Source organism: Pseudophryne corroboree, chromosome 2 (genome assembly GCF_028390025.1).
Source record: "Pseudophryne corroboree isolate aPseCor3 chromosome 2, aPseCor3.hap2, whole genome shotgun sequence".
NCBI classification, from domain to species: domain Eukaryota; kingdom Metazoa; phylum Chordata; class Amphibia; order Anura; family Myobatrachidae; genus Pseudophryne; species Pseudophryne corroboree.
In genome coordinates, this window is record NC_086445.1 from 1,042,518,256 (window position 1) to 1,042,539,836 (window position 21,581).

At 49.6% G+C, this 21,581-nt stretch overlaps 2 protein-coding genes across 2 annotated transcripts in view; one reads left to right on the plus strand and one right to left on the minus strand.

The window, feature by feature from the left end:
• LOC135050369 (F-box only protein 40-like) overlaps positions 1–21,581 on the minus strand; it is an 81,811-nt gene that overhangs the window by 56,948 nt on the left and 3,282 nt on the right. The gene's annotated exons all lie outside the window — the stretch shown is intronic.
• Positions 7,704–20,066, plus strand: LOC135050370 (F-box only protein 40-like). Its single transcript, XM_063956835.1, is given in 5 exon segments — positions 7,704–7,810; positions 14,348–14,430; positions 15,250–16,048; positions 16,051–17,114; positions 18,120–20,066. Coding segments are annotated over 4 exon segments (2,058 nt in total). The 5' UTR covers positions 7,704–7,810; positions 14,348–14,427; the 3' UTR covers positions 18,312–20,066.

Consider the following 21,581-nt stretch of genomic DNA (forward strand, 5'->3'; position numbering starts at 1 on the left):
GGCACCGTTAGGATGTAGAAATTGTTTTTTTTTTTTTTTTTTTTTCGGTGGAGGCATCGTCATGACATTTGAAAGTGTAATTATCAACTGACAAGACATGGCAGTAGTGGCACGTAAGGGGTTGCCAGCGGGCGAGACCAAAAATCTGGCCAGGGGGAAATCAGGAGCGTACAAGGTACACTTACGCGCGGAAAAGCAAGACTAGAAGGCAGCTCGGCGTCTTTCGCGAAACCCAAGGCCTTAAGCTGCCCGCCATAAATGGGGGAATGAAGGACTTTTTCCAATTTTGCCCTCAAACAAAAAGAGGTTTTGTGGTTTTCACCTTCATATGGGTCGCGCGAAAGTTCGCACCATAGGTCCGCATACAACAGGGGGTAACGGTTATTTGTAATTCTACTTTTCAGGAGGGCAAAAGGTCTAGGGGGCAGCGATCTAGGAAAAAGCTAGGGGAGCGAGCCGATTACGGCAATTCAAGCCGGCATACAAGGGTTGAAGGGCCGGTGGCCTAATACACGGATCACATGGTCCGAGATAGTCCCAAGGGCACAGGGGGGCACGGGGTTACAAAGGGTCAGAAGAAAGGTGAACAGGGCGGTAGCCCGTCTCTTAACGGGAGAAGGCGATACGATCGCCAGGCACCCGTTGTTGAGGTTCGGAGAGGAGGGACTATTCAGGCAAGGCGGGGTACACCTGACAGAGGAAGGTTTAGCTATATTCTTGGGCAACATAGCAGAAAGCGTCAGTGGAAGGCATGAGGTAGCAGGGGGTGGCGGGCCTGGGTTCTAGGAACCAGGCTATGGCGGCAAGCAGTGCTCCTCGGCGGTCTGTAGTAGCGCAACGTCGGTTGGCCGGCACTTCCCCAGATACTCGGCGAATTTGTCGTGGCCTCAAGGGCCGACACGGTCGTCATCTTAAGGGTGGACCGGTGCTATGCCGATGAGGGGAAGTGGTACCGCTCAGCTAACTTGCGCAAGGGCGGGACTTAGGTTCCGCCCCGTTGTTTAATTGAGGAGAAATTAATATGGAGGCTGTAGCCGGGGGTATGCACTGCTTTCTCGCCACCCACTTATAGAGTACCAATTCTAATCCAATCAATAAATTTGGCTGTGACCTTTTAAATCGCAATTCAGTTGTCCGCGTGTTTATTGGGGAGAAAAGAAGGTAGGGGGGTGGACGGCGAGGCCGTTAATAAAATCAATGGACGGCTTAAAGAATTCGAGGGACAAACTAGGCCCGAGAATAAATAAGCGTCCTGGGTTTTTTAAAGAAGGAGCCTAGGGCAAGGAGGGAGAGAAAAGGGGAGGGGAGGGGAGGGGATAGAGCAGGTAGCATAGCAGCATCCTATAGGTAAGAGGGGGAGGAGAGTTACCTGGGAGGTACAAAAGAGCAGGAGTGCCAGGCAGGCTCCCTCTTTCAGGCTGATCAAGGATACAAGAAGGCACCCACCCTCCCGCCCAGTTGGTAGGGCAATTTGGCCCTGGTATTTAGGAATTGAACATTTTTTAATTTCGGTGGTGGCACCGACAGGCAATCCAGAGTTTTCGCTATCACCAGGGCGAAGGTGAGGTAACTGGAATTTGAATTGAAGTTTACGTCCGGTGGTGGCAACGTCAGGCCAATTCGGTCTTTAATTATGGTCTGGCAAAAGAGGTCCAGCAGGCGCGGCAAGCAGTGCTCCTCGGCGGTCTGTAGTAGCGCAACGTCGGTTGGCCGGCACTTCCCCAGATACTCGGCGAATTTGTCGTGGCCTCAAGGGCCGACACGGTCGTCATCTTAAGGGTGGACCGGTGCTATGCCGATGAGGGGAAGTGGTACCGCTCAGCTAACTTGCGCAAGGGCGGGACTTAGGTTCCGCCCCGTTGTTTAATTGAGGAGAAATTAATATGGAGGCTGTAGCCGGGGGTATGCACTGCTTTCTCGCCACCCACTTATAGAGTACCAATTCTAATCCAATCAATAAATTTGGCTGTGACCTTTTAAATCGCAATTCAGTTGTCCGCGTGTTTATTGGGGAGAAAAGAAGGTAGGGGGGTGGACGGCGAGGCCGTTAATAAAATCAATGGACGGCTTAATAGTACTGGGGGTAGCAGTGGGTAATAGTACTGGGGGTAGCAGTGGGTAATAGTACTGGGGGTAGCAGTGGGTAATAGTACTGGGGGTAGCAGTGGGTAATAGTACTGGGGGTAGCAGTGGGTAATAGTACTGGGGGTAGCAGTGAGTAATAGTACTGGGGGTAGCAGTGGGTAATAGTACTGGGGGTAGCAGTGGGTAATAGTACTGGGGGTAGCAGTGGGTAATAGTACTGGGGGTAGCAGCGGGTAGTAGTACTGGGGGTAGCAGTGGGTAGTAGTACTGGGGGTAGCAGTGGGTAGTAGTACTGGGGCTAGCAGTGGTTAGTAGTACTGGGGCTAGCAGTGGTTAGTAGTACTGGGGGGAGCAGTGGGTAGTAGTACTGGAGGTAGCAGCGGGTAGTAGTACTGGGGGTAGCAGCGGGAAGTAGTACTGGGGGTAGCAGTGGGTAATAGTACTGGGGGTAGCAGTGGGTAATAGTACTGGGGGTAGCAGTGAGTAATAGTACTGGGGGTAGCAGTGGGTAATAGTACTGGGGGTAGCAGTGGGTAATAGTACTGGGGGTAGCAGTGGGTAATAGTACTGGGGGTAGCAGCGGGTAGTAGTACTGGGGGTAGCAGTGGGTAGTAGTACTGGGGGTAGCAGTGGGTAGTAGTACTGGGGCTAGCAGTGGTTAGTAGTACTGGGGCTAGCAGTGGTTAGTAGTACTGGGGGGAGCAGTGGGTAGTAGTACTGGAGGTAGCAGCGGGTAGTAGTACTGGGGGTAGCAGCGGGTAGCTAGCAGTGGGTAGTAGTACTGGAGGTAGCAGTGGGTAATAATACTGGGGGTAGAAGGTTATGCACCTAATATAGTGCTGGTCCAAGTCCTGGTAGACACACCCTCTTCCACAGCACACTACTACGTGTGTGTGTGTGTGTGTGTGTGTGTGTGTGTGTGTGTGTGTGTGTGTGTGTGTGTGTGTGTGTGTGTGTGTGTGTGTGTGTGTCGAGTAAGTTTGGAGCTACTCAGAAACTGCTAAGAAGTGTCTATTCGCAATTCTGCTAATCTTTCGTTCGCAATTTTACTATGCTAAGATTCACTCCCAGTAGGCGGCGGCTTAGCGTGTGCAAAGCTGCTAAAAGCAGCTTGCGAGCGAACAACTCGGAATGACCACCAAAGTTCCTGCTGCGATCAACTTGGAATTACCCCCCTAGTCTGCAACAAAGTCTCTCACAGTCTTGCCTGCTACCTGCAGAGTAACACAGGCTCCGGCCTGGCTTGCATGGTTGCCACAGCATCACAAGTGCAGTTTATCCACATAGCTTGGAACTCGCCCTACCACATGCAGGTCTGCACTGGCCTCCTGGCCCTCACTAGCCTCCAAGCATACTGAGAACTGACTGTAGTCCCTCTTGGACTGTGGGTCTGCTCCAGCCCCACCTGTGCTCTGTCTCAACAGGACAGACTCTAGGTGTGGACACCCCTCCATTTGTTCCTTGTGTGGGTGAAGGTGGTCATTCCGAGTTATTCGCTTGCTAGCAGTTTTTAGCAGCAAACGCTATGCCGCCGCCCACTGGGAGTGTATTTTAGCTTAGCAGAAGTGCGAACGAAAGGATCGCAGAGCGGCTACAAAATAATTTTGTGCAGTTTCAGAGTAGCTTCAGACCTACTCAGCGCTTGCGATCACTTCAGACTGTTCAGTTCCTGTTTTGACGCCACGAACACGCCCTGCGTTCGGCCAGCCACGCCTGCGTTTTTCCTGGCACGCCTGCGTTTTTTTGAACACTCCCTGAAAACGGTCGGTTGACACCCAGAAACGCCCACTTCCTGTCAATCACTCTGCGGCCAGCAGTGCGACTGAAATGCATCGCTAGACCCTGTGTGAAACGACATTGTTTGTTTTAATAGTACGACGCGCGTGCGCATTGCGCTGCATACGCATGCGCAGAAATGCCGATTTTTTTGCCGGATCACTGCGCAGCGAACGAAAGCAGCTAGCAATCAACTCGGAATGACCCCCGAAATCCCCCCAGCCCCACACACTGAATAGCCTGTACTTATCTTGGTATCTTTGATACAGACATACCCTGGGCCAGGGATTCCCCCGCCATGACCCTGCAGAAGACAGGATAACTGGAGCACGTACCAGAGGATGCAGACAAAGCTGCCACCGTACACTGAGACTTCCAAACTACAACGGCTAGGAGTCCTCATGTACACGTGCAGCATGGTTGGTGTAGTCATTAGCATTACTACCACACAGGTCTTTGGTTAGATTCCCACCAATGTCATATCTGTGTGGAGTTTGTATGTTCTCCATGCGTTTGCTTCGGGTATTCTAGTTTCTGCCACACTCCAAAAACATACTGGTAGAATAACTGGCTTCATACAGAAAATTAACCCGTGTGTGTGTGTGCATGTGATAGGAAATATAGATTGTCAGCTCCACTGGGGCAGGGACTGATGTGAATGACTGACTATTCTCTGTACAGCGCTGAGGACTGTGCGTGCACTATATAAATATCTGGCAATAAATAATAATGTACTGTACGTAATTCTCTGTCACTGCTCTATCATATGACTTCTATGTAGTATTGCATGGTGTGACTTAGATACCCTGCATGCCGTCCGTCCCAGGGAAGATTAATGGACAGACGCTGCTGACTGAGCGCTCACAGGGTGTATAACATTTGGAAAGATACATAAAAGTGATGGAGCTTGGCGGTGATTGGGCTGATTGGGGGGGGGGGGGGGGGTAGAGGGCACAACTCAGGATTGGAAGACTACACAGCTGGGCCCGAAGCCTCTACTCCCACAGCCCCCACTGATCTCTCTGAGGGGGAGATGTAGCAAGACTTGGAGAGAGATTAAATGGAGAAGTTACCCAGAGACTGTGCTAGATAGATGACAGCCTGGGGGCAATTCAATTGTAATTTTTTTTTATGCGTTTGTCACTCCCAGAAAAATGGATAAACCCGACAAAAGTGCTCGTCGCGACACAAACACATTGCAGTATGTGATTATATCGCTGGAATGTATGAATGTATGCATGTACATACGCAGGGACAGTGCAAAGTGCTCGGAGTGAAGAGACCGCACCCCTCCAGGACCAGGACCTATAGCTGCCCTGCACCCCCGTAACGGTGGTAGTTCCACCACTTTACCCAGCATAGTGCTGCACCCCTGTAATGGTGGAAGTTCCGTCACTTTACCCAGCGTAGCGCTGCACCCCTGTAATGGTGGCAGTTCTGTCACTTTACCCAACGTAGTGCTGCATACCTGCAATGGTGGTAGTTCCCTCACTTTACTCAGCGTATCGCTGCACCCCTGTAATGGTGGTAGTTCCGTCACTTTACCCAGTGTAGTGCTGCACACCTGTAATGGTGGTAGTTCCGTCACTTTACCCAGCGTAGTGCTGCACTCCTGTAATGGTGGAAGTTCCGTCACTTTACCCAGCGTAGTGCTGCACCCCGTAATGGTGGTAGTTCCATCACTTTACCCAGCGTAGTGCTGCACCCCTGTAATGGAGGTAGTTCCGTCACTTTACCCAGCGTAGCGCTGCACCCCTGTAATGGTGGTAGTTCTGTCACTTTACCCAGCATAGTGCTGCACCCCTGTAATGGTGGTAGTTTTGTTACTTTACCCAGCGTATCGCAGCACCCCTGTAATGGTGGTAGTTCTGTCACTTTACCCAGTGTAGTGCTGCACCCCTGTAATGGTGTTAGTTCCGTCACTTTACCCAGCGTAGTGCTGCACCCCTGTAATGGTGGTAATTCCGCCGCTTTACCCAGCATAGTGCTGCACCCCTGTAGTGGTGGTAGTTCCGCCACTTTACCCAGCGTAGTGCTGCACCCCTGTAATGGTGGTAGTTCCGTCACTTTACCCAGCGTAGTGCTGCACACCTGTAATGGTGATAGTTCCGTCACTTTACCCAGCGTAGTGCTGCACCCCTGTAAGGGTGGTAGTACTGTCACTTTACTCAGCATAGTGCTGCACCCCTGTAGTGGTGGTAGTTCCGTCACTTTACCCAGCGTAGCGCTGCACCCCTGTAATGGTGGAAGTTCTGTCACTTTACCCAGCGTAGTGCTGCACACCTGTAATGGAGGTAGTTCTGTCACTTTACCCAGTGTAGTGCTGCACCCATGTAATGGTGGCAATTCCACCGCTTTATCCAGCGTAGTGCTGCACCCCTGTAATGGTGGTAGTTCTGTCACTTTACCCAGCGTAGTGCTGCCACCCTGTAATGGTGGTAGTTCCGTCACTTTACCCAGCGTAGCGCTGCACCCCTGTAATGGTGGAAGTTCCGTCACTTTACCCAGCGTAGCGCTGCACCCCTGTAATGGTGGTAGTTCTGTCATCTTACCCAGCGTAGTGCTGTACCCCTGTAATGGTGGTAGTTTCGTTACTTTACCCAGCGTATCGCTGCACCCCTGTGATGGTGGTAGTTCTGCACTTTACCCAGTGTAGTGCTGCACCCCTGTAATGGTGGTAGTTCCATCACTTTACTCAGCGTAGCGCTACACCCCTGTAATGGTGGTAGTTCCGTCACTTTACCCAGTGTAGTGCTGCACACCTGTAATGGTGGTAGTTCCATCACTTTACTCAGCGTAGCGCTACACCCCTGTAATGGTGGTAGTTCCGTCACTTTACCCAGTGTAGTGCTGCACACCTGTAATGGTGGTAGTTCTGTCACTTTACCCAGTGTAGTGCTGCACCCATGTAATGGTGGTAATTCCGCCGCTTTATCCAGCGTAGTGCTGCACCCCTGTAATGGTGGTAGTTCTGTCACTTTACCCAGCGTAGCGCTGCACCCTTGTAATGGTGGTAGTTCTGTCACTTTACCCAGCATAGTGCTGCACCCCTGTAATGGTGGTAGTTCTGTCACTTTACCCAGCATAGTGCTGCACCCCTGTAATGGTGGTAGTTCCGCCACTTTACCCAGAGTAGTGCTGCACCCCTGTAATGGTGGTAGTTCCATCACTTTACCCAGAGTAGTGCTGCACCCCTGTAATGGTGGTAGTTCCATCACTTTACCCAGAGTAGCGCTGCACCCCTGTAATGGTGGTAGTTCCATCACTTTACCCAGCGTAGTGCTGCACACCTGTAATGGTGGTAGTTCTGCCACTTTACCCAGCGTAGTGCTGCACCCCTGTAATGGTGGTAGTTCTGCCACTTTACCCAGCGTAGTGCTGCACCCCTGTAATGGTGGTAGTTCTGTCACTTTACCCAGCGTAGTGCTGCACTCCTGTAACGGTGGTAGTTCTGTCACTTTACCCAGCGTAGTGCTGCACCACTGTAATGGTGGTAGTTCCGTCACTTTACCCAGCGTAGTGCTGCACCCCTGTAATGGTGGTAGTTCCGTCACTTTACCCAGCGTAGTGCTGCACTCCTGTAATGGTGGTAGTTCCACCAATGTACCCAGTAGATGTGTTCTTGCATTTCTGCAGGTAGAAACCAGACACCTGTATGATCGGTGTAGTTGCGGCATGGCTCGGCCACTGGACGGTACTGCAGCATTCTGAGAAAGGGCAGATTGTGGTTTCAGTATCTGGGACTGGTACATTGCAGCTGTTGTCTATAGGGAGGGGAATAATGGGCACGGCAGGCGTGTAAGCTGTTGGGTGGCTGCCCATAGACCCTTATTTATAACTCTCCGAGTGACTCTCCTGGGACACACATCAAGTGGCTGCTGCCCCAACCGTAGTGCCTGGGAAAGCGGCTGATACATGAGATTATTCCCTGATATCTACTAGACGCCAGGTAAGTGACTGGGGGTATAGCACTGGGTTAGTGCGCTGGGCTGCAGCTGCTGGTAAGCTGTGAGAATCTCATAACTGTATGATGCCGTACATATTATTATTATTATTATTATTACATGTGTGACATAAAGACATAAAAAGGGCAGAAACTTTAATTCATTTTGATATTTTTCCCTAAATATGTCTGCGCTGTGGACTCTGAGATGAGTCTGTTCTCTCAAGGACAAAAGGGTGAAACTGTTAGAAGTGGGGTCAGGTCACACTGGAACTGTCCTCCAGGGTGATGAGTGATGATTAAGACTATAGGAATCAGCGGTTAATGCAGGAACTGACGCCTGTGCGACAATAAGGGGACGTTTTGGGCCTGTCACATTCCCTGTGGGAGAATTTGCACGTATCAATGGGGGTGATTCCGAGTTGTTCGCTCGTTAGTTTTTTTTTTGCAACGGAGCGATTAGTCGCAAACTGCGCATGCGCAATGTTTGCAGTGCGGCTGCGCCAAGTAAATTAGCTCAAAAGTTTGGTATTTTACTCACAGCATAACGAAGTTTTTTAATCGTTCTGTTGATCGTAGTGTGATTGACAGGAAGTGGGTGTTTCTGGGCGGAAACTGGCCGTTTTGTGGGAGTGTGCGGAAAAACGCTGGCGTTTCTGGGAAAAACGCGGGAGTGTCTGAAGAAACGGGGGAGTGTCTGGGCGAACGCTGGGTGTGTTTGTGACGTCAAACCAGGAACGAAACTGACTGAACTGATCGCAGTGTAGGAGTAAGTCTCGAGCTACTCAGAAACTGCTAAGAAATTTCTATTCGCAATTATGCTAATCTGTCGTTCGCAATTCTGCTAAGCTAAGATACACTCCCAGAGGGCGGCGGCTTAGCGTGTGTAATGCTGCTAAAAGCAGCTAGCGAGCGAACAACTCGGAATGAGGGCCCATATTTCAGGACTATTTTCCACATTTGTCATTTATAGGGCTGAGTCAGTTGGGTATAAGTGACCCCGTAGGGCCTGTTGATGTAATCCACCAGTTTGCGCAGCGGGGGGGGGGGGGGGGGCGGGGGGTCTGGGGGCGTCAACCCGAAGTTTTGTGGGTGTGGCGGGCAAAAGGCAAAATGGTGGGAGCATTTTCGGACTGCCTGGCAGAGCAGTCAGTCAACCTCAAATCGCAGGGTGGCACCAAACAAATCACAGGGCGGCCCCCAGCATGTGAGGAGATGGACGCAGGTCTGGCTGCGGGAAGCAAGCTCTGCGTCCATCTCTGAATAACCGCCAGAGTCGGCCGTCTGCATCTCAGAAACAAATATTGGTGCATCCAGGACACTTTCTGTGGGAGGTAATCAGGCATCTGGCTGCATTGAGGGTTTGGGTCATCAAGACGAAGCCCCAGGTGACAGGACCATGGGATCCTGTTTATAGGGGATCTTGTAGCCTTACGCAGACTTCTGAAACCGCCTCCCAAAAAGGTCCCAATCCTTGGGCAGGTCCACCAGATATAGAGTAAAGTACGCAGGCTGAAGCCAGTGGCTGCGTCCTCGGAAGTTCCCGGCAATCCTGAGTAACCTGGGACACAGATGACCAATACGGCGTCCTTTTGCATATTTTAGCACAGCTGCTGCGTACAGAGATCCAGCGCCTGTGGTAACTGCGTCCATCTCTGGCTCTTGCTATAGGTACCATCGATAGTATATTTTATACACCTTTTCTATTGCTAATGTGGAGATGGAAGATTATTATTATTATCCTTTATTTATATGGCGCCACATGGGATCCGCAGCGCCCAATTACAGAATAAACAAATAAGCAAAACATGAAGTCAGTGACTTACAGTTCTACACAATATAGGACAAGTACAGGGTATATATACATAGCTGCGTCAGTAAACAGCACTGAAATAAGTATCAGGGCGGCAGAAAACTGCAGGGTTTGGTGTCATCAAAGGGAGTATTGAAAAGAAGATAAGTAAGAGACATAAAAGCACATGAGGGAAGAGGGCCCTGCTCGTGAGAGCTTACATTCTAAAGTGGGAGGGGCAGACAGGCAGGGGTGACACAGATGGGGTAGAAAATGAGCGTGGGCCACAGAAGGCGTAGGATGAGATGTGGCTGGGTTTGGTGAAGAAGTGGGCCTTGAGAGCCCGCTTGAAGTTTTGTAGAGAGGTGGAGAGTCTGAGGGGGAGAGGTAGGGAATTCCAGAGAAGTGGTGCAGCACGTGAGAAATCTTGTAGGTAGGAGTGGGAGGAAGTAATCTGTAGGCAGGAGAGTCGGCGTGCATTAGCGGGGCAAAGAGGACGGGTGGGAGTGTAAAGGGAGAAAAGGTCAGAGATGTAGATGGGAGAGGAGTGGGTGAGGGCTTTGTAGGTGAGTGTGAGAAGCTTGAAATGGATTGTGAAAGGGAAGGGGAGCCAGTGAAGGTCTAGTAAGAGAGGAGAGGTGGACGTAGTGCATTTGGTGAGGAAAATGAGCCGGGCAGCAGCATTGAGGATAGATTGGAGTGGAGAGAGGTATTTGTCAGGAATGCCAGTCAGGAGGAGATTACAGTAGTCCAGTCTGGAGATGACCAGTGAGTGGATGAGGGTCTAGTAGCATCCTGGGTGAGAAAGGGTCTGATCCTGGAGATGATTTTGAGATGGAAATGACAGGTTTGTGAGAGGTGCTGAATGTGTGGTGTGAAGGAGAGGGTGGAGCAGTGGCGTGCGGTGGGGTGAGGCAGAGCCTTTCCTGTTATACTAACGTTTGTGCAGGAGTTTTGACTGTATAAAGTATATGAAAAATACAAAGAATTTGTTTGAAATATCTTCTTTCCATTATTCTAATCATTATTCTAATCAGTTTTATAGCCAAAACTCTGGAGTAAAAAGTCTGCTTATCTTTTCCGCACATCTCTGATCAAAACTCACCAAATTTCCAGGAGTTTATACTGCTGCACCCATGTATAATGCCCAGATGTACGCTTTGGCTCATATATTGCATGTACATCTGGCTCTGGTGCTAGCCAGTGCCTCCTGAGACATTTAGCTCACTGCACGTCCCTGGGGTGGACTCAAGAATTACGCCAAGACAGCGCACTTGGGGGCTAGAGGAGACAGTAGTGCCATCTATAGATAATGAGATTGTAGGAGGTGAGGTTATGCGGGAGGGAGGGAAGATGATCAGCTCGGTCTTAGACATGTTAAGTGTAAGAAAGCGCTGGGACATCCAGGAAGAGGTAGCAGAGAGACAGCTGGAGATACGAGTGAGGAGAGCAGGGGAGAGGTCTGGAGAGGAAAGGTAGATCTGAGCGTCATCAGCATAGAGAGGATATTGTAAGTCCAAAGATGTAGAAAATCTCTACCTTATGGTGGACCAGGTGCCCCCATCTTGGGGGGTGCCTCCCAATGGAGCTCGTATTTAGGTGAATGAGGACCAGCAGGATGTAGGCGGGAGCTGTACAGGCCAGATATCACACCGTCCTCTTATAACAATGCCAAAGCTTTGCAGCATTAGCTAAAACACGCCCAAGTCCGCTCATTAGCATAAGACATAGCAGAAAACACTAAACATAACACTACAGGATGGAGAACAAAACGGAAACTGGGGCGATATTTCCTCTCGCTCTCTGTTGCAGAGTATCCCTCCGCCTTGGTGTAAATACTGACTAGACTGTATATAATATTGGGTTGGGGCCACGTGACCAGTGGCCAGAATCCCGGCGGTCAGCATACCAGCGCAGTGATCCGGCCGGAGAATGCCGGCGGTGGGGTCGAGTGCAACGTTGCCCCTTCCTGGCTCGCTGCACCTGACACAGGTTCTCTATCCACTCTATGGGTGTCATGGACACCCACCAGTGGGAATAGTCCCTTGTCGGCATATTCATTGTTCAGGATGCGGGGGGGGGGGGGTTATGTAACTACATCCCATAATATTATATATTTAGCAAAAACTGACGGATTGTCGCTACTAGTAGTAAATGGGAATCACATAATCTGATTGTAGTAGCCAACTACAATCTGATTATGTGATTTATCATAGAGATAAAAAAAAATGTTTTATCAACGCAATTTATCTCGGTGGCAGATCGAAGATCAAAAACTCTCCCCAGTGATAACAGCAGCTACCTCCATGTTTACGGGCATATTTATCAAAATTATTTTTTCTTTTCACATTATTTTAGTATCACCTGAACGTACTAATGGGTAATTGGGGAATAATTCTCAAAATTCTCCTCCAAGCCCTTCAATTTGTATTGTAATTACATACTTGTAATGGGAAATGCAATCTGTCCGTATTTACTAAAATTAGATTATCAAAAAATACCGGAGGGAGCAGTGGCGTAACTACTGCCCCCGCAGCCCTCGCGGTGGCTTGGGGGCGCAGGGCTGCCGTCACTGACTTAGAACAGATTGACATGCGGACGAGCGTCCACATGTCAATCTGCTGTCTCCTCTCCCTCCGCTGCTGTGATGGAGGGACACGGAGGGCACAGCGCGCGCCTCTCCTGTGTCCCTCCTGGGTCTCCGGCAGGTCTAATAAATGAAGTGCCGTTCGTGAGCTCTGATTGGCTCACGAACCGGCACTTCCTTAAACAGACCCGCCGGAAACGCAGGAGGGACACAGGAGAGGCGCGCGCTGTGCCCTCCGTGTCCCTCCATCACAATACAGCGGGGGAGCGTGCGGGGGGGGGGGATTTAACTGGCACTGGGGGAGCATATTCGGCACAAGGGGAAGGGGAGCACTTCGGGGGCATACGTGGCACTTCGGGGGCATATGTGGCACTGGGGGGTATATGTGTACCTAGCACATGGGGGGGGCTATATTTGGCACTGGGGGCATGTGAGTATCTGGCACTGTGGGAGAATATCTGGCACTGGGGGGGGGGTATATGTGTACCTGGCACATGGGGGGAGGCTATATTTGGCACGGGGGGCATGTGAGTACCTGGCACTGTGGGGGAATATCTGGCACTGGCGGCATATGTGGCACTGGGAGAACAGCCCTAGCAACAAGCACTACTCCCTAGCAACGAGCATGACACCCAGTGCATGAAACCCCTGGCAACGAGCATGACACCCAGTGCATGAAACCCCTGGCAACGAGCAGGTAATTTAAAAGTAATTAGAAGCCTTACTGTAGGAATTAATGTGTAATGGGCATTACGGTGTGTGGCATAATGTATCACGGACATTGCGGTGTGTGTCATAATGTGTCACAGGCATTACGGTGTGTGGCATACTATATCACGGGCATTGTGATATGTGGTAAATGTCTCAGGGGCATTGCAGTGTGTGGCATAATGTATAACGGGCATTGCGATGTGTGGCATAGGGTATAATGGGCATTGCAGTATGTGTCACAGGCATTACGGTGTGTGGCATACTATATCACAGGCATTGTGATATGTGGTATAATGTCTCAGGGTCATTGCAGTGTGTGGCATAATGTATCACGGACATTGCGGTGTGTGTCATAATGTGTCACAGACATTGTATGTGCTATAATGTATCAGGGGCATTGCAGTGTGTGGCATAATGTAGAACGGGCATTGCGATTCCTGTCATAATGTGTCACAGGCATTACGGTGTGTGGCATAATGTGTCGGGGGCATTACGGTGTGTGGCATAATGTGTCGGGGGCATTACGGTGTGTGCATTATTGTGTGTGGCATAATGTCTAAGGGCCATTGCAGTATGTGGCATAATGTATACTGGGCATTACTATAAGGAGGAAAAATGACAAATAATGTAAGGGGCATGAATCAGGATTATTTTTCTTTCCTGTGGTGGCCAACGTCTGGGCGTGCAGGTTGCAAAACTGGGGTATAAGGTAGTCTTTTCCTGCAATGACACGCCCCTTTATTCGAAGCCACGCCCATTTCAACAAAGCTACGCTCCCTTTTTGCAGCGCGCGCATGTTTGTACCTTTACTAGTACCAATTATGGGGGATGGGGGATGCCAAATAATTTTTTGGCTTGGGGGAGAAAAATTTCTAGTTACGCCACTGGGAGGGAGCTCTGTGATAACAACACTATCTTCAGATAGCATTAATATGGCTTCCCTCTAGTTCCTCTACACTAGCTCAGCCTTCCTTGCCTGCTGGCAGAGAATGCTGAGCTCGGATACGGCCCCTGTGATCAGCCTGCTGTGACACTCAGTGTAGTAAAGTGAACTCAAATGCTGTACCGTACTGGGGGTCACAGCGGAGAACAGGATCAGATGACCGGATGCCCTCTCGGATCACGATCACCAGTGCTGCAGGTAAGTGTAAAAATCCCGGGACTTTGACCCTGGTTTTTACCAAGGACAAAGATCTGGCAATTTTAAACCTGGGTTGACCCTTTCAGACAAGAGAAATACCTAAGTTGATCGGCAAATTGCCAGGTAGAACCCGCTTTACCCGGTAAATTGCTTTTCAGTGTAAAAGGGGGTCTAGCTGAGACCGGAAAAATGCCCCCGGCACTCTCATGCCGGATAAAAGCCGTGATTTAGGGAGTTTTCTGTGTGAAAGTGGTATAAGAGAAAACTACATTGGCCAGTGCGCATGTTTCATATCTCTTTCTCCCATCATAGCCCCAATGACAGCAGAATAATTTCTGGACCCTGGAAAGGAAGAGTCAACATTGGATAAAGACTGACTTGTCCTTTATGCAATGGTAAACGCAGATTGCGTATAACATTGTCATAGCAAGTAATACTCTAATAATCGTAATGATATTACATTATCCTCATGTGTAATAATCTAATAATAATATTAACACTCTCAGTGCCCGGATAACGAGCCTGGACTAATGAGGCCGGAATACTGGACTATTGATGAATAATAGATTAATCTTCATCTAATTACCAAGACTCCTGCAATTAATAATGACTTTTGTTCTGCTGTTAACCAAGTAGGTTTTATTGCTGTCTTTCTATTTTTGCTTCTAAAACTTGGCGGGCCTAAAGTGTGAAAGGGGCCTGGGATTGCAACTACCTCAACCCAATTTTATGTTATTATTCTTATATATTGATTGATTAGTTTTATGTTTGTGCTTTGTGAGTTCAGAATTGCTGGCCACACCGCTATAAGAACCGGCCACACTCCTCAGTCACTCAACAGCTGAATCACACATCTTTGGCAAATTACACAACGTTCAATGAGTCAATGAACAGCCATGACAAAAGTCTACATGGAGGGGGGGGGGAGAGGTACAATTTTGTCTAGTCCGCACATTATAAAACTATCTATGATATCCTCATCAGGTGATAACATTTTGTAGCACGTCTGATATAAAGTTGACCAACCTCAACCAGACTTTGGCAAAAGTCTGGCAAGTTTGCTCAATAACAACCCCACGGCCATACCTTATCAATCAGTGCCCAGCACCGGCAATCAGCAGTTATTCTCAGCATAAAACAGAGATGATTTAGGTATACATAAAACGATTTTAATTTGTCCTTCATTTTCCTTTTTTTTCTGTTAATAAATCAAGAGCAGGGCACAGAGACCCCCACCAGGACAGCACACCCACTGCGTGAGATGTTTCAGCAAGCATTGCCGAGCCCCCATCAACACTGGTGTCTCCTGTCTGGTGATCAGCTGCCGCTTGCACTGTGGCGCAAGGTTCCACCTATGCAAAGAAGAGGAACACCACCTGCTGTGCCCCCATGAATGGGTCCCCTGCCTCAACTCTATGTTTGGCTGCCCCTTCTCCATGTCTCGCAACAAGCAGGCAAAGCACCTGAGGGTTTGCCCGGCCAGTGTGGTCTGTTGCTCCATGGAATGGAATCGCTGGCCCATAATTGACAAGGATCAAGCACTTTATAAGAATATTTGTAAAGAAGAAGACCGAGAGGAACGTCTGGATGAGGCCTTAACTCTAAAGGATCAAAGAGTTCTCTTTAGTTCCCTTAAAATGTCCAAACTTTTCCCAGAGCTGTCCGAACACCCCAAAAACACAATAAAAGAGGAAACACCTAATGTGGACCTGGATGCTGGAGCTGTAGGAGAGTTTGATCTGGAAAATGGTGGGAACTCAGTGATGAGCGATGAAGATATGGTTGAGCTCACCCAGAATGAAGCTCCAGCTCAAGAACACGATGACATAGATGTAAATTGTTTCACACAATGGGAACATATTTTTAACAAGGACCAACCAGCAGTCAAGTCTCGGAACTCAAGTACCGGACAAAGCAGCAGCCAGTCTGCCAGCACTAGTAAGCCACCCTGCAACAAAGTCAATGTAGAATTAGAGAGAAAGCAAGATCCAGATGAAGTAAAAAAGCGTGAGGAGGCCATGCGGCTCGAGATAGAGAAAACTTTGCTCCGTGGCAAGAGGGTGTCCTAGAACGGCTGAAATCTGAAGTGGATTGCGGAAGTTACAACATGCTCATCCAGTTTGGGCAGATGTCTGCCTGTACCCCTAAAGACAAGGACTTTGTTTACGGAAATCTGGAGGCCCAGACAGTGGAGACCGTGTGCACCTTCAAAGTGCCAACAAGCTACTGCGGTAGAAGAGCCAAACTTGTGGATGATAGTCCCAAGAGGAATAAAGCGCAGAAGCTGGTGGACACCTCTGACCTTGGGGTCCTGGCAGAAGACTTGCCAGTGTCTGACATTGTTAACACCACCTTGCTATGTGCCCTTGAGAGGGAGCTGAAGGGTCATGACATATCGAAGATGAAGGCCCTTGATGGGTTGTTTATTGACTATGGAACACAGACTTATAATTTTGGCTTAGATCCATTCTCTGAAAAGACCGTTTTATTAGATCTTCTAGCAGAAAAGAATATGAGAAATGTAGGCCTTTACTTGGACATGGAGAGTGATTGTGTAAACAGGAGGCACAATAAGAGTAATTCCTTCTTCACGTTTTCGTGTAACCTCTTCTTCCGCAGAGATGAGTTTGCCTCACACTTTAAGAATGTCCACTCTGACATACAGCCCTGCCTCAGTGGTTGGTTCCAGCAGCGTTGCCCCCTATCTTACCTTGGTTGCACCTTCTTGCAAAACAGATTTCGGCCTGCAGGTCTAAGGTCACAAGTCATCTATAGCAAACAGCTGAAGACATTTGCACTGAGGCCGCAGGTTGATTGCTCCTTGTATGAGGGAGTGAGGCCCAACCTTTCAAGGAGCCATCACGGAAGGAGCAAAGATTCCCTAACCAGCCTCCCATTGGAGATCCTTCAGCATATTGCCGCGTTCCTGGACAGTTTCAGCCTTTGCCAGCTCTCCCAAGTGTCAACTCTCATGAGAGATGTCTGCGCCATGTTGTTGAAGGAGAGGGGGATGGTTCATTTGTTCTGGGAGAAGAAGACTTACTCACATGGGGGAACTTCATGGAGATGTCGGGGGAAGGTAAGGGTCTCATCTCAGAGACTGTTAGGTCATGGACGGAATCAGAGATCATTTGCAGTCTTGATCAGAGATCATTTGAGAGTAGAAATATTTCTTATATTATTATTTTTATAATTACAATATATGGGGGTAATTCCAAGTTGATCGCAGCAGCAAATTTTTTAGCAGTTGGGCAAAACCATGTGCACTGCAGGGGGGCAGATATAACATTTGCAGAGAGAGTTAGATTTGGGTGGGTTATTTTTTTTCTGTGCAGGGTAAATACTGGCTGCTTTATTTTTACACTGCAATTTAGATTGCAGATTGAACTCACCCCACCCAAATCTAACTCTCTCTGCACATGTTATATCTGCCTCCCCTGCAGTGCACATGGTTTTGCCCAACTGCTAAAAAATTTCCTGCTGCGATCAACTTGGAATTACCCACTATGTTCATATAGTTAATGATATTTTTATTGAAGAAATCTGATTGTTATAGTGATTATAGCTCTATGTACTATTGTCATACAACTCTTTCTAATAGCATTTATGCGCCCCCCCATTACATAGTTCTCTAGCCATCTGTACTGGTCAGAGCATTACTTTACCAAATGTACAGTAGACTATATATGGGAGAATTTGGCCCATCTGCCTGTTGTCATGCCAAGTATAAGAGCCAGGGGGTGTTGTGTCTGAGAGATTGGTCGCAGGTCCTATCTATGGGGTGTATGGGTATCTGCCCACAGCAGAATTCTCAGCTCACTCCTCAGCGACCAGTAACAGTGCATGTTTTCCTGGTCTGGTCAGAGGGGGCACATTACATAGCACCCGTGTGTCTTATCCAATGCGTTAGTCACTAATTACTACACCTGTGCAAAACAGTTATCCTTAGTGCTACCTCAAGACGTATGTGCGACCCTGGGGATCTGCAGAACATTATACTGGAACACATGGAACGTCCTCAGGAACGTGCCTTGAGAGCACAGCTAGAACACTCCGTGACCTATGTTCTCTTCTCCTCTTTCAGGTCTGGAACTTCAGCAGCCTCTTCTCTCCTGTCCACCGCTGGAAGTTTGATGATGTCTCTTCCATATCTGAGCATCTGAAGGTTTGTCCTTTCAATTCCCTGGAGCAGAAGAATGATCCAATCCAGCTCCCCAGTGTGCATGGGCCTCAGCAGCAGAAGGAGAGCTTATTAAACGTTAGGAGGAAACTGTAACCACTGACCCCTGATGGAAGCGCTCACTTAGGGAGGGGGTTAAAGGCACTAGAGGAAACTATTATTTACTGTATAATGGATACCAAGTTACACATTTTGGGGTCCATATTCTCTAAATCACTTGAGGGTGAGGAATAATCCTGAAGAATATTATAACAGTTCTAAGACTGACATGTATTTCTCCTTTGCGTTCCCATTCCCAGTATAACCCTGATGTCTCCAGTGACCCCTCCCGACATATTGTCCGTTGAATGTGTCCTCTTCTCCTCACCTCTCCGATTCATCCAACCTTGCGCCATGGGCCTCAGTCCAGTATCGGCTCAGACCCTTCTGTTGAGCGGTGCCACATTGGCTCATGCAGGGTTTGTTGGGAAGAGGATTGGAGAAAGTGACCATAGATACCTTGCAGAGAAGCCAAATGTACTTAATATCCAGAGGACAGTCCTAGAAATAACTAATTCACTGTAAAGAAGACCACAGGAAATCTAAAATAAAAGTAGGCAGAACATGAGCAAACAGCGAATGAAGTTTAATGAGAAAAGAGTGGGTATTCCTTAGGGCAGGGGTAGGCAACCTGCGGCTCTCCAGCTGCTGTGGAACTACACATCCCAGCATGCCCTGCCACATGTGTAAAACATCCTAACAGCAAACCTGTGGTAGGGCATGCTGGGATGTGTAGTTCCATAGTAGTTGCAGAGCCACAGGTTGCCTACCCCTGCCTTAGGGTAACTGGGGGGAGGGGCTTAGACTTGGTGCAAAAGAAAAGGGAGGAGCTATCACAGATGACAGTATTCAAAGGTGACATCATCTCCTGCCCATTTGGACCAGATTGTGGGGGGGAAATGCCAGATTCAGGCAAAGTGATATGTGACTGTGTAGTTGTCAGTGTCCTGGGGGACAGATGCCCGGTGGTATGGACCCAAGGTCATGGAGCTGAGAGGAGGATGGTGTTCATGTAGAGACCTCTCAGACTACAGTTAGGGCCACACATAGCGGGTCCCCTTTAGCGGGACTCGCTTGGCTGGAGAGTGCACATGGGCACTATGCAGGCGCCCACACATGTGCGTCAGTCCCGCCACCGCCAGTTCGAACCGCAGCATGCTGCGGTTGGGCCGGATGACATGAAAATGGGATTTCAATGTGAACACATACATGTCAATGTATGTGTTCACACAGTGCGTCTGTGCCGGTTCCCGCAGAACAGTATCCGTGTGAACACAGAACCCCCTCCCGGCCAAGCGGGTCCCGTTCAGCAGGACCCGCTCGGCCGCTATGTGTGGCCATAGCCATACAGAGGCAGCGGCCATTTTTAATAGTGATGATTCAGGACCTCTGGGCCCCACACATACTGAAGACAATTGATGTTTAGCAGTCTATTCATGAAGCAGTGATAAGAGTGGAGAAGTTGCCCATGGCAACCAATCAGCATTGAAGTAACATTTATAATATGCATACTATACAATTGTACGGAGCAGCTGATTGGTTGCCATGGGAACTTCTTCACTGGCTCACTTCTCCACTCTTATCAAAAATATTAGTGAAAAATATTAGCTATAATTAAATTATAAAGAGAGTTATGTAAATGACGTAGATTGGGTAGACATAGTTAAATATATGCTGTGTGTATATATTTGCTCATTGAAGTATGTGATCTAAATGCTTCCTCCATTTCTGTATTATTACATTTATTTTCAGCGCTATATAAATAACCGGTAATAAATAAATAGGTGTAACCCGTGTAATGTGCGGAAACAATGATTTGGACAGTTTGTGGTTGAGTCAGACCTTGATGAGCTACAGAACGGTCACCCCCCTAAGGAATACCGCCCGGTAGATACATCGCGGACATGGCCAACCGTGGAGCAAGGTCACCCCTTTCCTGCCAGACACCGTCCCTACATCTATTCCCAGTCTCTGTAAGTGGATATTCAATGAAGTTGAGTAATTAATATCAGTAAGCAAGAGAGTGTTTAGTGCTCTGTGGCCAGGAGAGACAGGACCGCACGGAATAAGCCTTGATGTCCTAGTAAGCAATTGTCCCTGGTAACTAACATATGAGTTCCACATCCCGAGAGAGAGAGAGAGAGAGAGAGAGAGAGAGAGAGAGAGAGAGAGAGAGAGAGAGAGAGAGAGAGAGAGAGAGAGAGAGAGAGAGAGAGAGAGAGAGAGAGAGAGTATATATATATATATCTTATACTAGGTGCTTCATCGCGCCCTACGGGCGCTCTTCACACCGTCGGAAGGGGCTACGCCCCTTTAACCCCTGCACGCCTTTCTGGAGTTCAATATATGGAGTATTCCCTGCATTCCTAGTTTTGTTAGTGTTTGAATATTGCACAATGAAAGGCCTTCCGATGGTGAAGGGGGCGTAGTCCCTTGCAACAGGAAGGGGTTTGGGGAGTGGGGACCGCGGATGGGGGAGGGGGTATGAAGGCGCTGTGGGTGGGGTAGGAGCAGGGGTGTCGCAGGTGGGGGATGACAGCTGCAGGGCTGTTGCGGATGGAGAGGGGTTCCGAAGGCGCTGCAGATGGGGAAGGGGTGGGTGCGGGTGTGCAGTGGATGGGGGAGGTGTCCAGGGGGCGCGGTGGGTGGGGGAGGGGTGGATGCGGGGGTAACGTGGGTGGGGAAGTGGCGGGTGCGGTGCTGTTGCGAATGGTGTAGGCGATGCGGATTGGGAAGGGCCTGCTGCGTGGGTGGGGTAGGGGATCCAAAGGTGCAGTGGGCGGGGGAGAGCCAGATGCGGGGTGTGGCGGATGGGGGAGGGGGTCCGGAGGTGATGTAGGTGGTGGAGGGGCGGGTGGCATAGGGGTCTGGAGGCGCCGCGGGTGGGTACCGGGGGAGGGGGCCGGGGGGGCGTTGTGTGTGGGGGAGGGGCAGGTGGGGGAGGGGCAGATGCTGGGCTGGATGGGGGAGGGGTTCCAGAGGTACTGCGGGTGGGAAAGGGTGTGGCGGGTGGGTAGGAGGTGTGGAGGTGTTGCGGGTGGGAGAGGGGGGGGGTGCAGTGAATGGGGTTAGGGGTCCGGAGGAGGGAGGGTCCGTGTGTGTTGAGGTGTGGGGTCCGTAGGCGCTGTGGGTGGGGGTGCCACGGGTGGTGGAGGGACAGGTGTGTGGATTTGCGGTGGATGGGGGAGGGGGTCTGGAGGTGCTGCAGGTGGTGTAGGGGTGTGTGCGCGGGTGGGATAGGGGGTGGGTGCGGGGGTGCAGCGGATGGTGGAGGTGGTCCGGGAGTGTGGGAGAGGTGAGGTGCTGTGGGTGGGTGGGGGAGAGGCG